We start from the raw sequence: 21,574 nt of genomic DNA, 5'->3' as shown, positions 1-21,574 counted from the left end.
AGGCCAATAAAAATAATTTACATAGTATTTACATTCTCTGTTAGTTCAGGTTAGCCAGAGTAAATGGATAAGAATACAAAATACAAAGCAATAGAGCAATACAAAGAAATCAACTCAATGAATCTTACAATGGGATGAAACATTTTAATCTGATGGCAGCCCATAATACTGTACGGGAAGCACTCCCAGCTCCAAGAGGTCCCCTCCAGGTTATAAGGAAGTTCTCAAAAATCACTGGATTTGCAAGAGCCTGGCCCCTTGCTCATGGGAGGGAAAGGGAATGGAATGGGCAAAGCGCTGAGGTCTGCTCCCTCATCACTCGTCACTCATAAATCCAGTTCTGAGCACAGCTCTTGTAATCCACCAGCTCTTCAGGCTGGAACCACAAGCCAATCTCCTTCTCCGCACTCTCCACAGAATCGCTGCCATGGATAATGTTCCTGGACAGGGAAAGAGATGGCCAGGTTACCAAGACTCAAAGCATTAAACTGCCCAGAAGCCCCCCTCATTCCCACTGCCAGAAAGCTTACAGCCCCTGCAGCAGAAAAAGCCAAAGCTCCCTGTACATGAGTCCACATTAAAAGAAAAAGCCCACAACTGCAGTTAAAACTGGTAAGGATGAAAAATGTCCTGCCTGCACTCCAGTCGCCAGAGGACTCTGGCCAACAAAGCGTGGTACCAGTTCTACCCTCTCAAGACAGGCACAGCCACAATGGTGCCGACGGCCAATGGCAGAGAGCTCACTAACCCAAAGCCAATTTCAGAGGGGAAAAAAACAATGAACTAATGTTAAACTGATGTGCATACGGTATCATGTCCATCCCAATCTCAGGAACCCAAATCTCTTTTTTTAACATTTTTTAAAAAGTAACCTCTAGGGGCACCTGGGTGGCTCAGTGGTTGAGCATCTGCCTTTGGCTGGGGTCAAGGTCCTAGGATCAAATCCCACATCAGGCTCCCCATAGGGAGCCTGCTGATCCCTCTACCTATGTCTCTGCTTCTCTGTGTCTCTCATGAATAAAAAAATAAAATCTTAAAAAAAAAAAAAAATAGGGACGCCTGGGTGGCTCAGCAGTTGATTGTCTGCCTTCGGCCCAGGGCATGATCCTGGAGTCCCGGGATCAAGTCCCACATCGGGCTCCCCATGGGGAGGCCTGCTTCTCCCTCTGCCTATGTCTCTGCCTCTCCCTCTATGTCTCTCATGAATAAATAAATAAAATCTTTATAAATAAATGAATGAATGAATGAATGAATGAATGAATGAAATAAAGTTAAAGTAATCTCTCCACCCAAAATGAGGCTCGAACTTATAACCCCAAGATCAACAGTCACATGCTCAACCAACTGAAGCAGCCAGGTGCCCAAGGAACCCAAATTCTTGTGTCACCTCAGATTTTGGAAAAGGGCAAAAAGCACCAACTCCCACCTGCCAACTTGGATGCAAAAGTCCCCACGGATGGTCCCAGGTTTGGAGTCCGCCGGGTTGGTCTCCCCGAGCATCACTCGGCCTGTCTTCACCACATTCAGGCCCTCCCACACCTCCAAGGATAAAAAATATATGGTCAAGGAAGAAAACCAATCTCAGCAGAAAATCTGTAAACTATTAATTCAAAGAAAACAAAAAGCCCCCTTAACATTGAAGAATAGTTACAGAGCATCCACTTGTTCCAAACTGGAAGTACTCATCTCTCTGCCCCAACTCCTGCTTTTCTACAATCCATTCTTGACAAAGCAGCCAGAGCAGCCTTTTATAAATGCCTACTGTAGGACCTCCCATAGCATCCGTCCTGGAGCTCATGAAGTACATAGCCAGCACAGTCCTGCCTACTCTGGCCCGGGCCTGTGCCTCTGGACTCCTGTTACCTGACCTTCTCTTTTACCCACCAGGCTCTAGCTACTCCAACCTTCTTTCTGGACTTCAAAAAGTCCAGGCCCTTTGCACATGCTGTTTTCTTGATGAGAGTGCTCTTCAACATGATGTTATGTATGTCTGGTTCCCTCTTCTCACTCTAATCTCAGATTGAAAAGCATGTTCCTTGACTACCCGATCTAAAGTGGCCACCTCATCCTTTTTCATTTCCGTGCATATCACTAATTGCCAGCTTTTATATATATATATATATATATATATATATATATTATACACACACACACACATACACACACATATTTTTATTTCTTCATGATCTGCCCATCTTCCCCTGTCAAGATGTGTAGGCAAGCAAAGCTATGAAAAAAAGTACCTATTTTGTCTTCATTCTGGACTGTATCCCCAGTGTCTGGAACAAAGCCTGGCACAATGAGGACAACTAGTACATACTTGGAGAATTTCTGCAATAAGCTAGAAACAATCTCCCTGCTCTCCAGAAGTATAGTGACCTCTCCCAATTGCTCCCAGCTATGAGTCACTATGAGTCTTCAGTTTAACAAACAGATATATGTTGCCTTTGGTGGGTCAGAGAGCCAACTCACACCTTAACTGCCCAATCCTCCCAGCCCCTATTTCGTCTGTATCAATAAGGACCTGGCATCAGATGCAGGAATCACAAGCCTGACTCTTGGCTCCCAGCGGGGTCATCCGATCAATATCCCATATGTGCACACTCACCATGGCAACCACAGGCCCTGACTGCATGTACTTCACCAGGCCGGCAAAGAATGGACGGTCCTTCAGGTCAATATAGTGCTCCTTGAGAAGGTCTTCAGAAGCCTAATCAACAGGGCAGAGAATGAGAATTGGCCCCCTAATGACCTAAGAACCAGCAATCTAGTCATTTCCCACTGCTGTCTAAACTGTGAGCCTTGGCTCACTGACTGTTAAAACCCAATCCAGTCCCAACATGACTGGAGGGAAGCAGTGCCAAGAGACTAAAAGTGCTTAAGCTTTATATCAATTCCTCCCTCACTGGCCTTGATTGATTGGAATACCACAGAACCTTAGAATCAAATCCAGCCATCCCATTTTAGACAGTAAAACTAACAACATGATGACTTTCCATTCATTGAGAGCAAGCCTCAACTAAAATATTAGCGGAAAGGGGGTGGGAGGGCAGCCCTTGGCATTCGATGAGAAGTAAATTGAACCCAGCCACTTCCCAGGACCACTTCACATTTCTTCAGATGATGCAGGCCAGGGACCGGGTGTGGCAATTACGCAATTCCCACAAGTATTTTACAAATCACTCCAAAGTACATGACATCTAGCAATAAATAATTTTGCAGAAGAAGGAATGAGAAACTCTCACATTGCAAGGCTGGTATGTGGGAACAAATCAAGTTAGCTAGAGAGCAAACCAGCTGCTTGGCAATTCCAACTACCTCGGCTGTGCTCTTTGCCACTGCGCACAGGGCCTGTTCAGGGTCTAACAAGGACTCAGTTTTTCCAGTTCTATAGTACTGCACACTGCAGGGAGACCCACACATGGGCAGATCTGCTGCCAGAAAGCATATCCAAATCATCCTACCATTCAGCCTCTTGTTGATCGTTACTTGCCAAAGTAAAATGACACTGCCACATGACCAGCCGTGTTAGCAATTCCTCTCCCATCCCCTCCAATCCCCCTGGAAGACTACTAGGGGCAGTCTCCTGACACACACTGACTTGACCTTCCCTTCCCCGAACACTGTTTTAATTCTACTAATTGGTTCTGGTTATCTTTAATCTGCAGAACAGATTACAGGGGTTTTTTCAGAGGGGCGACATCAAGTTTCCCCTCTCCACCCTTCTCCATGTCAGATATAAACAACTCTGTAGGCTCCTGGCAGCTGTCCATCTTCATCAAGCCCATATCCTTGATAGGAAACTGAGTGTAGTGGAAAAAAATGCATGCACTTAGGGGTCAGAGAGACCAGAGTTAAAATCCCTGTTCCATCACTATGTGCCTTCAGATACATTACTTAACCTCTCCAAGCCCCAGGTTCCTCATAACTGACAACCATAGGCATAGAAATAAGTACGTCTCTGGGTTGTCATGCGAGCCAGAAAAAACGCATGTCCAGCACACGGTAAATGCCCAATCAACAATACTTTCTAATTTCACTTTGCCGGGACGCTTGGGTGGCTTAGTGGTCGAGCGTCTGCCTTTGGCTCAGGCCGTGAATAAATAAAATATTTTTTAAAAAAAATTCACTTTGCCTTGAAAACCTAATTTAATATACAAACTCTCTGGAAAGCCATATTTGTCTAACACCTGGCACTAATCATTCCATGATATACCCCCCTGCATTAACATCCATCTACTCCCTTTTATACTAAAGCAGTTTTCCTAAAACATCACACAGGAACTAAATTGCAAATCAAACTAAATTTAAAATACACTAGCAGACTCCAAAGATGACTATTGGGGCACCTGGGGGGCTCAGTCATGAAGCATCTGCTCAGCTCAGGTCATGACTCTAGGGTCCTGGGATCAAGCCCCTGCTCAGCGGGGCTCCCTGCTCAGCGGGGAATCTGAGTATCTCCAACTCCCCACCCCCTGCTCTTGCTCACTCTCTCTCTCTCTCAAATGAATAAAATCTTAAAAAATTAAAATTAAAAAAAAAAAAGATGACTCTATAAATAGGGGAAAAAGACCATTCTCTAATTTATAGGCTTTGAGAATCTGAATTCTCATTTCCCAGGTCTGTCTGAAAAAGGGTTCTTGACTAATTAATCCTTTTCATTTCGGGGGGTTTGCGAGGTTTTAAAAAAATTTTCTTAAAGATGTATTTATTTGAGAGAGAGAGAGAGAGAGAAATGAGCAAGAGGAGCAGAGGGAGAGGGAGAGACAATCTCAAGCAGACTCCTTGCTGTGGGCAGCCTGACATGGGACTCAGTCTCATGACCCTGAGATACCTAAGCCGAACCCAAGAGTCTGACGCTTAAGAGACTGTGCCACTCAGGTGCCCCCTCCTTTTCATTTTTTGAAATACTGCTTTATAGGTTTCTTCCAAGTGCCATTTCTCTCTGCTGTTTTCAAGTGGGCCTTCCAAAGGACAAAACCACAGCTTTCCCACAACATGCCCTAATGGTGCCTAATATTATGCTAGACACGAAGTGGGTGGTAAATAAGGATGGAAAAATCTCCTTGCTGACAATCAACGTGCCTGACTCTAAAGAGAGGAATGGAGGAAGGGGAATTTCTCTGAAATTATCTGCTCAGGAAGCTCAAGACTGGGAGCTCAAACACGCCCAGGGCTCTGAGTCAGAAATCACAGTGTTCTCCTGAAACCAAAATTGCATGTATGTTACCTAACCAGAATTTAAATAAAAATCTGAAGAAAAAAATAAAATAAAATAAAAATTTAGGAAAGAAAGGGGGACGCCTGGGTGGCTCAGCGGTTGAGCGGTTGCTTCTGGCTAAGGTCATGATCCTGGGGTCCTGGGATCAAGTCCAGTATTTGGCTCCCTGCAAGGGAACCTGCTTCTCCCTCTGCCTCTGCCTCTCTCATGAATAAATTAAAATCTTTGAAAAAAGCGGGGGCAGGGGCGCCTGGCTGGCTCAGTCAGTGGAGCCTATGACTCTTGATCTCAGAGTTGAGTTTGAGCCCCACATTGCTGTGGAGATTGCTTAAAAATAAAGGAAAGAAAGAAGAAATCACAGTGCTGCAGTAGTAATATGTGGAACTCTGCACTGCTAAGGGTAAGGGGAGGCTATTCCCAGAAGTCCCAGAAACTGGGTTTGTGGTAGGACTCAGCCACAGTGCTAGCCACCAGTGAGTTTCCAGCTTTCAGGATGCTTGTGTTCACCCTACATGAAGAAGGCTAAAGAGGAGGGGAGGGGAGAACAGGGAGGCTAACCTACAATGATCCCTTGTACTCCAAGAAAACAGAAATATGAAGAGTGAAGTCCACTTACCTGGATTAATTTCATAGCAATGAGGCGGAATCCCTTTTGCTCGAAACGCTTGATGATCTCTCCCACGAGGCTGCGCTGGACTCCATCAGGCTTGATGGCAATGAAGGTGCGTTCGCTGTTGGCCATGGTCCTGAGGATAAACAGCTGGGAGGATGAAACAGCACGGAATATCCTGCCTACATCATTATCCATCGCAAGCCGATTACCCCATAAAGCTGGTTTAAATCTGTCATGCCAACTCCAAGTCTCTCAGGTAAAAACCCAATGCCTAGTGTGCTCACCACACTGTGCTACTTTTAAAGCAACTTTAAAGATATATGTATACACAATGTTCCTACAGTGCTAGTCCTATATACCAGTAAGAACAGTGTGCTAAAGGGGCACGAGGGCAGCTCAGTCGATTGAGTGTCCAACTCTTGATTTCAGCCTGGGTCATGATCTCAGGGTCAGGGGACTGAGCCTCACATTGAGAGCCTCAGAGAGCAGTCTGCTTCAGATTCTTTCTCCCCTCCCCCTCTGCTCCTCCCTGCTCATGCTCGCATGCTCTCTAAAATAAATTAACAAAATCTTAGAAAAAAGAATAGTGTGCTATTGCAGTGTACGAATGTATTCATTACAAGGTGCTATACGGACAAAACTCTGGAATAGCCCGTGTGTAAAAAAATGTTCCTAAGGGGGGAAAAAATTTTTCCCTAAGCAAAAACAAAACCCCAATTCCTTCTCAGTCCCCTTATTCCTGAACTAATATCCCAGGGTGGGCAAGGGTCCAAAAGCAGGGGCTATTTTTTCTATCCCATTTGACTTAAAAGCTTCTATTAACCTGTACTGTGGCATAACTAAGGTAGTGGATGTTTAAAAAAAAAAAAAAAGAAAAGAAAAGAAAAGAAAAGAAAAGATATTGTCCTTCTGATTTATCCAGAGAAGAAACTACAGTGATAAAGTGGTGTCAGGTCCAAGGCAGAATGAAATACAGTCTAACCCACTGCCACAGTCATGGTATTAGAACTGGGAGGGGTTTTGGAGATTATTTCATTACAATCGCCCTCATTTTAAAACAAGAAAACAAATCTAGAGCACCAAAATGAGGGCAAAAAAATCTGGATTTCCCAACCGGATACAATTTATGCTACATCATAAGACACACCAGAGAAAGGTGGATGGTGGAAGAACTAGAGCCATTAGTAGTATCTTAGCTGGGACATCACGCAGGAACGAGTCTGCCTAGAGAATGTCAATCTCGTATCTTGCCTTTTACAGAGAAAACTGGGCTCAAGACTTGCTCTGCCTTCACAAGAAGGGAAGGAGGAGACCCCTGACCTTGAAGGTCAATCCCTAATGAGGACAGCCACACCACCTCCTGGCTCTATCTTCCTGTAGGTTAGTTAAGCTCTTATTATGACACCTTAATATATTTTAATTTCTGGAAGGCCTGGGTGTTTCAGTGGTTGAACCTTTGGCTCAGGTCTTGTTTCCGGGGTCCTGGGATCAGAGTCCCCAATCGGGCTCCCCACAGGGAGCCTGCTTCTCCCTCTGCCTAGGTCTCTGCCTTCCTGTATGTCTCTCATGAGTAAGTAAAATCTTTAAAAATACATATATATTATCTTTAGTTTGTGTCCCCCCCCCCCCCCACACACACACACTGGTCTGCGGCCTGTATACGGGGATGGTTTGCTCCTGCGTCTGTCCCTGGTACCTAGCCACATGATCTCGCATTCGGTAAGAGCAAAGAAAAGGTCTTAAGGGGGATCCCTGGGTGGCTCAGTGGTTGAGCGCCTGCCTTTGGCCCAGGGCTGATCCTGGAGTCCCAGGATCGAGTCCCACATCAGGCTCCCTACGCGGAGCCTGCTTCTCTCTCTGCCTGTGTCTCTGCCTCTCTGTGTGTGTGTGTGTGTCTCTCATGAATAAATAAATAAAATATCTTAAAAAAAAAGACAAGGTCTTAAGTGGTAACCGCGCTGCCCCTCCAAGAAAAAGAGACAAAGCCCAAGGACTGCCGGAGAAATCCCAATGGAAGCTGCGGACCAGTATGGATTCCCCAGGAGAAAATGGGGCTACCGAGCCACAAACGGTCCCCATACCCATCCCATTTATACCCATAAACGTGCTCCATTCCAACCCAAGCACACACACGTCACTCACTCACTCACTCACTCACTCATTCATTCATTCATTCAGCAAGCACTTACAGAACCCCAACCCCGTGCCCAGCTCTGCGTGCGCTGGAGGCAGACAGGGCACCACCCGGCGGACGTGGCCTGCTGGCAAAGGCAGCCACGTGGGGCGGGACTGCGCGGCCGGGTCTGCACCTGTCCGCGGGCGCTGCCGCCCTTCCCTCCCATCCGATCCCTCGCGCCACCGCCCGGAGCAACACTCAGCCCACCCCACCGCCGCCCCCCTCTCCCGACCCCAGCACTCTCCCCTTCTTCTCAAGACCCCAGAGCCTCTCACCTTTCCAGCTGCTACCGCCGCAACTCCTCCTGGCGCCGCCGGCACCGGAAACACGCCCCGGCCCCACGTGGTTCCTGGCACCTACCGGCGCGGAACGCTTCTTTCCGGATCGGCTGCCGGGGAGCCCGTTCTGCAGAACACCCCTGGGCCAGCCACGCTTCCCGCTTCCTCTCGGGAGTCGGATGTCATTCTAGTGAGCAACATTCCTAGGCTTAACTTCCGGCACCTTTCCTTGTTCTTCCGGCTCTCTGCCCTTTTCTCCCCCCGCCCCCGCCCCGTAAGACTGTCTGACTCACTTCCTCCATTCTCCAGTAAGTTGACTTCCCGAGAGGTGGCGCTCCCACTTTGCCTGAAGTCCGGACGGGCACCTGACCTGGAAGTAGACCGGTCGTTCTCACTTTACAGTTACTCATTCTTTCCAGCCTAGCAAGCGCTGCATTCGTAATTGAGCACCTGCTGTGTGCCGGGCGCCATTGCGGGGCCCGAGGGGACAGCAGTGAACGCGCCTGGAGACTGTGGTGGGGTCGGGAATGGGGACCAAGAGTAACCGAGCAGCGTGGTAGAGAGTACGGGGCGCGACGTTCGTGCCGCCCGGAAAGGCAGGCAAGCGGCGCCTGCGTGGCTCGGGCTGAGCGCCCGCCCTCGGCTCAGGGCGTGGTCCTGGGTCCTGGGATCGAGTCCTTCTCCCTCTGCCCCACTCTCTGCCTCTCTCTCTGTGTCTGTCATGGATAAATAAATAAAATCTTGAAAGAAAAGAAAAAAGAAAAGAAAAGAAAAAAGAAAAGAAGGAAGGAAGGAAGGAAAGGAAGGAAAGAAAGAAAAAGAAAGAAAGAAAGAAAGAAAGAAAGAAAGAAAGAAAAGAAGAAAGAAAGAAAGAAAGAAAGAAAGAAAGAAAGAAAGAAAGAAAGAAAGAAAGAAAGAAAGAAAGAAAGAAGCACGGCAAGGGAGAAAGACTGAAAGCAGTAAGCAGTTTTAAAAGCTTGGCTGGGAAAAAAAATGGATCTCAGAAAGTGACAATGGACTAGACCTGCATGCAGCGAGGGAGCAAGTCTGGTGACTATCTGCGGAATATTACTACAGTGGGCATCCAGGGGCAGGAAATGACATCGGAGAGAGGCCGGGTTACGTTGCGGTGCCACGGGAAGGTTTTGAACAGGGAGTGACATCATCTGATACATGTAAAAAAAAAAAAAAAAAGATCACACCGACTGCCATAGGATAAGGGCTAAGGCACGAAGAGGAATCAGGTGTCTTTTCAACAGCTGGTCCTGCGACTCTGGACTGGCTCAGTCTGTACAGTTGGAAAGTCCTGATCTTGAGGTTGTGAGTCTGAGCCCTAGGCTACGTGTAGAGGTTACTTAAAATTATATATATATATAATTATATACATACTGCTGAAGGAATTGGACATATGCAAGCAAAGAAAAAAGGAAAGAACATCTACCTACACCTCCACCTTAAACAAAGATTCTTTCAAAATGGATCATAGGGGATCCCTGGGTGGCGCAGCGGTTTGGCGCCTGCCTTCAGCCCAGGGCGCGATCCTGGAGACCCGGGATGGAGTCCCGCGTCGGGCTCCCGGTGCATGGAGCCTGCTTCTCCCTCTGCCTATGACTCGGCCTCTCTCTCTGTGTCTCTCATGAATAAATAAATAAATAAAATCTTAAAAAACAAAACAAATGGATCATAAAGGGGCACTTTGGCGGCTCAGTTGGTTAAGCATCCTACTCATGATTTGGGTCAGGTCCTGATCTTTCGTGAAATCCAGCCCACTGTGGGGGCTCTGCCTCTGCTTCTGCCATCCCCTGACTCCTGCACAAGCTCTCTCTCTCAAATGAATAAATTTCTAAAAAATGGATCACAGATTTAAATGTAAAACTATAAAAAGTTTAGGAAAAACATGGTAAAAAAAAATCTTCAGGGACATCTGGGTGGCTCAGTGGTAGAGCATCTGCCTTTGGCCCAGAGTGTGATTCCGGATTCCCAGGATTGAGTCCCACGTCGGGCTCCCTGCATGGAGCCTGCTTCTCCCTCTGCCTGTGTCTCTGCCTCTCTCTCTCTCTCTCTCTCTCTGTCTCTCATGAATAAATAAATAAAATTAAAAAAAAAAAAAAACTTCAGGACTTAGAGCCAGCCAAAGAGTTTTTAGACTTGGCACCAAAAGCACAATCCATAAAATGAAAAGGTTGGTATATTGGACCCTAACAAAAATAAAAACATTTTCCCTTTGAAAGACCCTGAGAAGAGGATAAAAAAAACAAGCTGCAGGGTAAAAGAAAATATTTGCAAGCCATGTATCCAATACAGGCCTTGTATATAGAACACATAAAGAATTTTCACAACTCAACAGTTTAAAAAAATCCAATTAGAAAAAGAACAAAAGAGGGGTGCCTAGGTGACTCAATTGGTTAAGTATCTGCCTTCAGCTCAGATCATGATCCCAGAGTCCTGGGATCAAGCCTGAGTCTGGCTCCCTGCTCAGTGGGAAGCCTTCTTCTCTCTCTCCTGCAACTCCCTGTTCTTGTGCTCTATCACATGCTCTCATACACTCTCTCTCTCAAATAAACAAAATCTGAAAGAAAGAAAAGAAAGAAGAAAGAAAGAAAGAAAGAAAGAAAGAAAGAAAGAAAGAAAGAAAGAAAGAAAGAAAAAAAAGAAAGAAAAGAAAATGAACAAAAGGCAAAAACAGACTACACTGAAAGGGATTTACAGGTAGCAAATAAATATATGAAGAGTTTCTCGACATCATTAGCCATTAGGGAAATGCAATTAAAAAAAAAAGATTGTATTTATTCATGAGAGACACTCAAAGAGAGAGGCAGAGACACGGGCAGAGGCAGAAGCAGGATCCCCATGGGGAACTTGATGCGGGACTCATCCCAAGACCCTAGGATCATGCCATGAGCTGAAGGAAGACGCTGAACCACTGAGCCACCCAGATGTCCCGGGAAATGCAAATTAAAACCACAATGAGGTAGCACTACACACCTATCTTAATGCTTTAAAAAGAAAAAAAGAGCACCCCACTAGTTCAATGGGTAGAGCATGGGAGTCTTGATCTCACTCTAGTGAGGTTGTAAGTTTGAGCCCCATGTTGGATGTAGAGTTTACTTTTAAAAGGAGGAAAAAGGGGCTCCTGGGTGGCTTAGTGGGTTGAACATCCAACTCTTGATTTCAGCTCAGGTCTTGATCTCAGGGTCCTGAGTTTACACCCCATGTTGCGCTCCAGGTTGGGCTCCATGCTGGGCGTTGAGCCTGCTTAAAAAAAAAAAAAAAAAAAAAAAAAAGGAAAAAAATAGTGACAGTGCTGTTGAAGAGGTAGAGAAACTAGATCCCCTCATACATCGCTGGTGGGAATGTAAAATGGTATAGGCCTTCAGGAAAAGTTTGCCAGTTTCTTATAAAACTAACCAGGCGCTTCCCATATGACCTGACAATTGCTCTCATGGGTGTCTATTCCAGAGAAATTAAAGATTTATGTTCTTTTCACACAAAAACCGGCATACAAATGTCCTTAGCAGCTTTATTTGTAATAGCCAAAAACTGGAAACAGGGACGCCTGGGTGGCTCAGTGGTTGAGTGCCTCCCTTCGGCCCAGAGCCTGATCCAGAGTCCCAGGATCATGTCCCACATTAGGCTCCCTGTATGGAAACTTCCTCTCCATCTGCCTGTGTCTCTGCCTCTCTCTCTGTGTGTCTCTCGTGAATAAATAAATAAAATATTTTTTAAAAACTGGAAACAACTCAAATGTCCATCAAATGAAAGCTTAAACAAACTAGTCTCTATCCATCTGTACCATGGAACATTACTCAATAATAAAAGAATGGGACACCTGGATGGCTCAGCAGTTGAGCATCTGCCTTGGGCCCGGAGCATGATCCTGGAGTTCCCACATCAAGTCCCGCGTCGGGCTCCCTGCATGGAGCCTGTTTCTCCATCTGTCTGTGTCTCTGCCTCTCTCTCTCTCTCTCATTCTCTCTCTCATGAATAAATAAATAAATAAAATCTTGAAAAATAAAAAAATAATAATAAAGGAAGAGAGGCGCCTGGGTAGCTCAGTTGGTTAAGCACCTGCCTTCAGGTCAGGTCATGATCCCAGGGTCCTGGGATCAAACCCCAGAGCCCCAAGTCAGGCTGTCTGCTTATCATGGAGCCTGTCTCTCTCTCTCCCACCACCTGCTGCTCCCCCTGCTTGTGCTCTCTCCATCAAATAAATAAATAAATAAAATCTTTTAAAAATAATAATAAAAGAAGAAGAAATAAGCTATTGACACACAACAACTTGGATAGATCTCAAGAGAGATTATACATTATTGCATTTGTATAAAGTTCTTGAATTCACAGAATTTTAAAGATAGAGGACACATTAGGAGTGTTCAGGAGTTTGGGATGGGGGAGAGGGCATGGGGTATTCCTAAAGGGGTAGTAAGAGGGAGCCTTGGAGTGATGGACTACTTCTGTATCTTGATTGTGGTGACAGTTACATGAATCTACACATGTGATAAAGCTGCATAGAATTATACATACACACAAATTAGTGCTTGTAAAACTGATGAAATCTGAATAAACTCTGCAGACTATACTAATGTCAATTTCCTGATTTGATATTGTTCTGTAGTTATGCAAGATGTTACCATTAGAGGACACTGGGTTAAGGATACATGCGACTTCCTTGTACCTTTTTTTTTTTTTTTTGCAACTTCCTATAAATCTTTTCTTTTCTTTTAAGTGAGCTCTATGCCCAACCTGGGGCTTGAACTCATGACCTTGAGATCAAGAGTCGCATGCTGCACTGACTGAGCCAGCTAAGCATCCTCCAACTTCCCATAAATCTATTAAGTATTTCAAAATTTAAAAAATTTTAAAAGGAAAAAAAAATTTAAAAGGGATGCCTGGCTGGCTTAGCCAGAAGAATGTGCAACTCTTGATCTTGGAGTGGTAAATTCAAGCCCCATGTTGGGTGTACAGATTATTTAAAAATAAGAGCTTGGGGATCCCTGGGTGACTCAACAGTTTAGCACCTGCCTTTGGCCCAGGGAGTATCCTGGAGTCCCGGGATCAAGTCCTGCACCGGGCTCCCTGCATGGAGCCTGCTTCTCTCTCTGCCTGTGTCTCTGCCTCTCTCTGTGTGTGTCTCTCATGAATAAATAAATAAAATCTTTAAAAAAAATAAAAACAAAGTCTTAAAAAATAATAAAAAATAAATAAAGGCTTAAAAAAGATAAAATAAAGAAATGTTATAAAAAATTTTTCTTCAAACAGAATCAGGAAAGCTGATGGAGACTATACCATTAGTCTAAGTGGGAAATGATGGTGGTTTGGAATATGTGATGAAAAAGAAAAAAGAGACAAGTGGTTAGTTACAGGACGTATATTCAAGGTTTGGCACATAGGTCTTACGGATGGATAGGATAGGGGACATGAAAAAAAATAGATGTTGGCTCCTAATTTTCTTTCTTTAAGATTTTATTTTAATTTGTTAAGGTTTTTTTATAAGATTTTATTTATTTATTCTTAAGTTGTTTTAAGATTTTATCTTTTATAAAGATTTTTAAAAATTTATTTATTCATGAGAGACACACAGAGAGAGGCAGAGACACAGGCAGAGGGCGAAGCAGGCTCCATGCAGGAAGCTTGACATGGGACTCCATCCTAGGACCCCAGGATCACCCCCTGGGCTGAAGGCAGGTGCTCAACCGCTGAGCCATCAAGGCGTCCTTTAGGAGTTTATCTTTAAGCAATCTCTACACCCAGTATGGGACTCGAACCCACAACCTTAAGATCAAGAGTTGCACCCTCCACTGGCAGAGCCAGCCAGGTACCCCCTAGTTTTCTTTCTTACTTTTTTTGGTGGCGGGGGAGAGGATGCATTAAGTATCCATTCAATAGTTATCTACAAAGCTCCTTTATAAGTTGTTGGGGACCGCTGCACTAGTGCTTCTAAAACCTCTATGTACAAACAAATCACATAGGAAATTGTTAAAACAAAAATTCTTCTTTTTTTTAAGATTTTATTTATTGAGCAGCCAGGGTGGGGTTATTTAAATAAATAAAAGATTTTATTTATTTATTCATGAGAGACACAGAGAGAGAGAGAGAGAGAGAGAGAGAGAGGCAGAGACACAGGCAGAGGGAGAAGCAGGCTCCCTGTGGGGAGCCTGATGGGGCACTTGATCCCAGACCCTGAGCTGAAGGCAGACACTCAACTGCTGAGCCACCCAGGGATCCCTAAAAAGCAAATTCTGATTCAGTACATCTAGAGTGAAGCCTGAGAGTTTGATGATTCCAAGGTTGTCGATCGATAGACTCTACAAGACCATCTCCTGGAGGCAGGTTCCTTTAAAAATGTTATAAGCCTTATTGGGTGGGGAGGATCTTGCCCAGGCAGAATCTGGAGAAGGGGAATGGACAATAGAAAATAGGAAGATTTCATCTATTCCTGGAAGCCATCCTAATTACATGACACGCCCTACCCTTCTTTGCCCAACTCTATACACAACCCTTCAGGCTTCTGTAGGTAAATGTTTCAACAGAACAAATTAAAAAACAATAAGAATTTAAGCTAACACTAATCTTTTTTTTTTCAAGATTTATTTATTTATTTATTTATTTATTTATTTATTTATTTAATCTCTGCCCCCAATGTGGGAAGCAAATTCATGATCTCAAGATCGAGTCACATGCTCTTCTGACTGAGCCAGTCAGGCACCCTGAAACTAATGGAGTTAATGGACATATGAACCCATTTCTCCAGAAACCCTGACAAAGGGTTTCAGTTTCTTTTCTTTTTCTTTTTTTAGTTTCTTCTTGAAACTTCCAGGAAGGGGAATCCACTACCTCAGACATCAGATCCCTGGCCTTCCACCCTCCCTTGTTTAAATAGCAACAACAATAAACTTGCAAATTTGAATATATTTACCCTCCCCCAAAATAATAACAGGAGTAATGTTTAGTGAACTGCACTAATGACATCAACTCTTGTGGAGAAAGAGTGGTCACTAGGCTGCCTTGGTAGCATAGGGGGAAGGTTTCACCGAAGTATGATTGGGATGCACAGAGAGAAGATGGCAAATAGGCAAGTCTGTAGGTTCTGGGAGACAAGGAAAATAACCAAGAGCAAAGGATGCAAACAGGGAAAAGTAAAAAATGTCAGAGAAACTCATTAGACGCTCCTGATAGAGTGCTTCTAGAATAGAGGGGGAGAAGACCAGCAGATTAATGACAAGCCTTGAATGCTAGCCCAAGAAATTGGGACCGTAGTTAATGGAGAGTCATGGAACCTTTGAGTGTAGAACAGTGACCTGAGAAACATCTTAAAACTCTAGAACTTAATAAAAATGTTGTGGCTATCTAATTCACTCACTTTATAGGCATACACACAGACCAAAAGAGATGACTCGATTTATTCAAGATTACATTGGTACATGGGGAAAGCTATGCTTTAGAATGAAGAATCTAGCTATAGTCTGGAGGGTAGATTGGATAGGGAGCAAAGAGGCCCATAAAGAAAATGCCAATGTCATCAATAATCAAGGTATGAGGATTAAAGTGGTCAAAGGGATGTTTGCACTAAAACTCATAGGCTAAACTAACAAGGTTTGGGAAGTGATTGAATACGATTGACAAGAGCTGGAAAGGAACTCTATCACAGCAATGATAGTGCTGAAGATCATGAGTCTGTTTTCAAGTGATGTGGGGGCGATTCTTGGATCAACTACATATTAATTATGTGACCTTGGTCAAGATATCCAATATCGCCAAGCACACCTCAGTTTTTGTCACGACATCATAAGAGTGTTGAGAGGATTTTTATAAAGTAATGCAATAAAATTTAACACAGTGTCTGGCACAAAGTAAATAATAAATATCTGGGTTTTTTTATAGCTATGGATGACAGAATTTTACACCTAAGAATTGTGATAATAATGATATTATTCAAATAGGGAAGACCAGAAAAAGCCAGCTGGAGGAAGATGTAATGCATCTGATGGAGGTGATACAAGAGAGAGAATGTACGGTAACCAACTGAAGACATTTATCTGGGGTTCAGAAGAGATGCTAGGCCTAAGAAAAAATAGGTGGGGATTATTTGCATAAAAGTGTTATATAAATATCTCAAAGCCAAACATGAAAGCATTGACAATGTTCTTTTATTTCAAAGGCAGACTTTTTGTGATTGTGTAGATATAAATTCCAATATCTGACAAATATGCGTTCTAACAATATGTCAAACGTGTCTTCTAGAATTTTTACAACAATATGTAATATGCTATTGTTTGCCAAGCATAGAGCCTTTTTTTAAATATTTTATTTATTTATTCATAGACACAGAGAGAGAGAGGCAGAGACACAGGCAGAGGGAGAAGCAGGCTCCATGCAGGGAGCCTGATGTGAGACTCGATCCTGGGTCTCCAGGATCACACCCCAGGCTGCAGGTGGCACTAAACCGCTGTGCCACTGGGGCTGCCCAGGGTAGAGCCTTTTTGGAATTAAATTAAAGAGACACCTGTGTGGCTCAGCAGTTGAGCATTTGCTTTCGGTTCAGGGCTTGATCCCGGGGTCCTGGGATCGAGTCCCACATCAGGCTCCCTGCGTGGAAGTTGCTTATCCCTCTGCCTATGTCTCTGCCTCTGTTTCTGTGTCTCTCATGAATAAATAAATAAAAATCTTAAAAAAAAAACTAAAGAAATGAAATTATATAGAGACACCTCGGTGGCTCAGTCAATTGAGTGTCTGACTCTTGATTTCAGCTCAGGTCATGATTTCAGTGTTGTGGGATGGAGTCTCTTGGGCAGACTTCCACTTGAGATTCTCTCTCTCCCTCTCCCTCTGCCCCTCCCCACCTCACCTGCACTATTTCTCTCTCTCAAATCAATACATCATAAACAAAACGAAATGAAATTAGATAAAAAACAATTTTAGTATTCTTTTTTTTTAATTTTTATTTATTTATGATAGTCACAGAGAGAGAGAGAGAGAGGCAGAGACACAGGCAGAGGGAGAAGCAGGCTCCATGCACCGGGAGCCCGACGTGGGATTCGATCCCCGGTCGCCAGGATCGCGCCCCGGGCCAAAGGCAGGCGCCAAACCACTGCGCCACCCAGGGATCCCCAATTTTAGTATTCTAATGTACGTTATCTGAAACTGACAGTAATTATACTGTGATTTAAATAGTCTTAGAAAAAAGGTGATCTTTATTTTTTTTAAGATTTATTTATTTGAGAGAGCTCAGGTGCACAAGTTGGGGGAGGGAGCAAACTCCCCACTGAGTGAAGAGCCAAGCGCCAGGCCCCAACCTACAACCTGAGACCGTTATCAGAACTGAGACCAAGAGCTGGTCACCTAAATGACTGAGCCACTCAGGCCCCCAGTGATCCATAAGTATCAAAAAGTACCTTAAGGGCAGCCCAGGTGGCTCAGCGGTTTAGCGCCACCTTCAGCCCAGGGTGTGATCCTGGAGACTCGGGATCGAGTCCCGTGTTGGGCTCCCTGCGTGGAGCCTGCTTCTTCCTTTGCCTGTGTCTCTTCCTCTCTCTCTCTGTCTCTTGTGAATAAATAAATAAAATCTTTTTTAAAAAGGAAAAAGTATCTTAAAAGGACCAATAATTGCCATTCATTTGTTACACAAAAATGAACGATAATAGACAACATATATTGAAGGATTACTCTGTGCCGGGCACAGTGCTTTATTTATAGTAGTATGCACAACCACTTAGTGTGGTAAATACTATTATTGTCCTTATTTTTTAGGTAGGGAAACTGAAGCTCATGGAAGGTGGGTAACTTGCTCAAATTCAGACAGCCAGAAGAAGTGGAACGAGGTGTTTTTTTTTTTAAGATTTTATTTATTCATTCATGAGAGACACAGAGAGAGGCAGAGACACAGGCAGAGAGAGAAGCAGGCTCCATGCAGGAAGCCCAATGCACCACTGGATCCCAGGACCCTGGGATCAGGACCTGAGCTGAAGGCAGACACTCAACTGCTGAGTACCACCCAGGTGCCCCAGAACTAGGATTTAAAGCCAGTCCATGCAGGGCCAGAGCTTCATCTCTAAATTACGTGTGTGCTTCTTCACCACGTGGAAGGCTTTTTTCTAAAAGTCTCACTTTCCTGAGGGATCACTATGAGATGCACTATGAGATGCAAAGAAATCATAATCAACAAGACAGCAAGCCCTAACACTGTGCAAAGAATTGAATTGATTCAGGTCATGTCTGTCCTGCTATTAATGATTTAAGGAATCAGAGCAACTAACGCATTATGCCCACATGTGAGAAACAGAAAGGCATCCTGGGATGCAGGGCAAAGAGAGGCCATTCATAATACTAATTAGGAATGAGTCCTGTGGGAATCTTCACTGCCCTTAATCAAGAATGAAGTATGAACCCTCCCACTTTTGACTCCAGAGTCAAACTACAAATCAAACAGCATGATCATTTGGTGAAGGTAATTGCCTATGTTTCGGGAAAAAAAATTGCACACAGGTCATTTGTCTGTCTCTAGCTCTGCAATATGGTTAAAAAAAAAAAAAAACTGCATCATCAATCTTCTGAGTGAGGCCCTGATCCTTGAGGGAGGGAGGAGAAGAGATTTTTGGGGAAAACCTGCAAAATTTGCTGATGGGAGAAAGAACTTATAAGAGGCTCCTCACATAGTCTGGGGTAGCAGCTATATGAGGTGGGCCTGATTCTAACTCTTATTTTTCAGGTGGGGAAAATGAGGCCCAGAAAGGTTAAATAGTTTAGCCAAGACCACAAAACAAGTAAGTGGCAGAGGCTGGCTGTCAATCCGTGCCATTCTTGCTCCAGAGTTCATGTTAACTACCACACCATGCCATTTAACATTGTGTCCTCAGGAATTATATGCTTTTCTGGCCCAATAAGATGCCAAGGATTACAAGGCAGCCCAAATGGGATCAGTTATCTCTTTTCTTCCTGTTCAACTACACTGCCTTCTCCTGACACTCCTAGTTTCTGCTCACGACTACTAGAGCGATGATTCTAATGCCATTGATTTTTTTCTCTCTCCTTAAGCTCCTCAATCCCACTTATTTTCACATTCTCTTACAACCCTCCTCTTGTTTCCACTTTCTAAACTTAGATATAATAAAGCCTTTTGCAAAGACACGGGCTCTTTGCCTGGAAAAGTCTCTCCACTTGCCTTGACCCTGGTCTAGTCTTAACAGACTAAAATTCTCTGGGGGAAGCCTGAAGAGGTTCACCATTCAGAGCAATGATTTCACATTTGTCTCCCTCTTGCTTTCTTGTCATCTGACTTTCCAAGACGCCTACTGGGAGTCTGTTACATGGGTCTGGTGTCTTTTGTCTTCACTGATGATGATCATAATACTGGACTGGTTTGGTTTGTCTCTCCAGTCTCTCCCGATTGGGGCTGGATATCACATAATCTATAACTTCTTCTTCTTTTTTTTTTTTTTTGCATTTTATTTATTTGTTTGTTTTTAACAACAGATAATTTATTAAAAAGGTTGATTTAAAAAAAAAAAAGGTTGATTTAAGCATCTGCAATGGTGACTTCAACCTCAACTCCAGGCTCAGTAGTGATGGAGGTAATCTGCTTAACAGTCTCAGAAAGACTGCAGATCAATGAGTCGCTTGTGGATCCTCATCTGAAAATGATCCCAAGTCTTAGACCCTTCACCACAAGGAGTCTTTCTCGCAATGATTCTCAGAGTCTTGGTAGGCATCAGCACTGGTCCTTTCACTTTGAGATTCTTTTCCTTTGCACCTCTGATCAAGTCAGCACATACCTTTTCCAAAGATTTTATGTTGCGGCTGGTTAGAGTAATTCTAATTCAGTGAATCGCCACCTCTGATTCCAAGGGTGTCTCCCGGTGTCTTTAAATGCCATGGCTGCAGTGTGGCTTCCTGACCGGCTTTTTCCTCAGTGAGAGCAAACAGCGGTGAGTCAGCAGCAGGATCAGGGCATCCTGGACTCCGCTCTGGTGGAGACCACGTCTTTCTCCTTATTTATTTATTTATTTGACAGAGAAAGAGAGAGAGAGAGAGCGAACAGCAAGCAGAGGGAGAGGGAGAAGTAGGCTCTCAGCTGAGCAAGGAGCTGAGCAAGGTCCAGGGCTCAATCCCAGGACTTTAGGATTATGACCTGAGCTAAAGGCAGACACCCAACCAACTGAGCCATTCAGGTGCCCCATAATTTCCGTAATACTATGATTTTAGCACCTTTTGTATTAGTCAGGATAGGCTAGGTTGTGCTAGAGCCAAAAGTCAATCACAAGTCTCAGTGGTTTAATGAGACTTAGTCCATCAGGCTTGGATAACAAAAACACAATGGACTGGATGACTTATTAAAATTATGAGTGTATTTAAAGTTGGAAGGCAGCTCTGTGATCTCCTCAGAGGCTATCTTCAGTAGGGGCTTCAGATCCAGGTACTTCGAGCCTTCTTCTCATGTCAGGGCTTTAAGTCCTGTCTCCAACTGGGCCACTAGCCCCTGAACATACCTGGCCTCTGTAGTTTTCGAGAGATGATATCATGCTGCAGAAATCCTTCCATGAGAATGCAGACACATAGGGTGTGATTTGGTAACAGACTCCTAGTAAGAAGAGATACCCATAGGAGATGGAGATGGAGCTGGGCATGGCTACTCACTAATAATCCGACAGGAATTAAAAATGTAGTTTACATTTACTCTGAACACTCCTGTGCCAGCCACTATTCAAAATGTTTTGTGTGTATTATGGCATCGAACCTTCACAACAACCCTGTAAGACTAATACTCATATTCTCAAACTCATTCTGCAGAAGAGGAAACTATGGTACAAGAGAGTAACTTGTTTAAGAAGCACAGCTAGTTAAGTGGCAGAAGCATAATTCAGACCCCGGGAGCTAACTCCAGACACCTTGTACACTCTCAATCACTTGTGTTTATTGCTTTGTGCTTGGCCAAGATTTTGAATTTTAACTTTTTTACAAAGCGTTAAAGAACATATTCCTCTGGGGGCACCTGGGTGGCTCAGTGGTTGAGCATCTGCCTTCAGCTCAGGGTGTGACCCTGGGGTCTCAGGATGGAATTCCTCATTGGCTGCCCACAGGGAGCCTACTTCTCCCTCTGCCTTTGTCTCTGCCTCTCTGTGTGCCTCTCATGAATAAATAAATACAATCTTAAAAAAAAAAGAATATATTCCTCTGAGTCTTGATTTCTGCTAACTTGATAGTAAACAATGTTATTCCCTTATATGCAACATTTATATAACAGAATGGGAGATAGGCCAGGATATGTCCTCTTCTTCCAGACATATGATCTT

At 44.1% G+C, this 21,574-nt stretch overlaps 1 protein-coding gene and 1 pseudogene across 2 annotated transcripts; both read right to left on the bottom strand.

Annotated features, from left to right (window-relative positions):
- Window positions 1-118: 118 nt before the first annotated feature.
- NME1 (NME/NM23 nucleoside diphosphate kinase 1) lies at window positions 119-8,434 on the bottom strand. 2 transcript variants are annotated; one of them, XM_055325908.1, is made up of 5 exons: window positions 8,286-8,434; window positions 5,838-5,967; window positions 2,609-2,710; window positions 1,427-1,539; window positions 119-440 (listed from the first exon to the last, which is right to left on the bottom strand). In XM_055325908.1, exons 2-5 carry the CDS (start codon window positions 5,961-5,963, stop codon window positions 323-325), a joined length of 459 nt encoding a protein of 152 aa, XP_055181883.1. In that variant the 5' UTR covers window positions 5,964-5,967; window positions 8,286-8,434; the 3' UTR covers window positions 119-322. The 2 variants fall into 2 exon arrangements, with proteins under 2 accessions (XP_055181883.1, XP_055181890.1); XM_055325915.1 differs by lacking the exon at window positions 8,286-8,434 and adding an exon at window positions 8,024-8,047.
- An 11,366-nt stretch (window positions 8,435-19,800) lies between these two features.
- On the bottom strand, window positions 19,801-20,157 carry LOC129509998 (40S ribosomal protein S20-like; annotated as a pseudogene).
- Window positions 20,158-21,574: the final 1,417 nt, after the last annotated feature.

Source organism: Nyctereutes procyonoides, unplaced genomic scaffold, assembly GCF_905146905.1.
Source record: "Nyctereutes procyonoides isolate TBG_1078 unplaced genomic scaffold, NYPRO_anot_genome, whole genome shotgun sequence".
NCBI lineage: Eukaryota > Metazoa > Chordata > Mammalia > Carnivora > Canidae > Nyctereutes > Nyctereutes procyonoides.
Note: the sequence above shows the minus strand (reverse complement) of the source record. Positions and strands in the feature narration are given on the sequence as shown.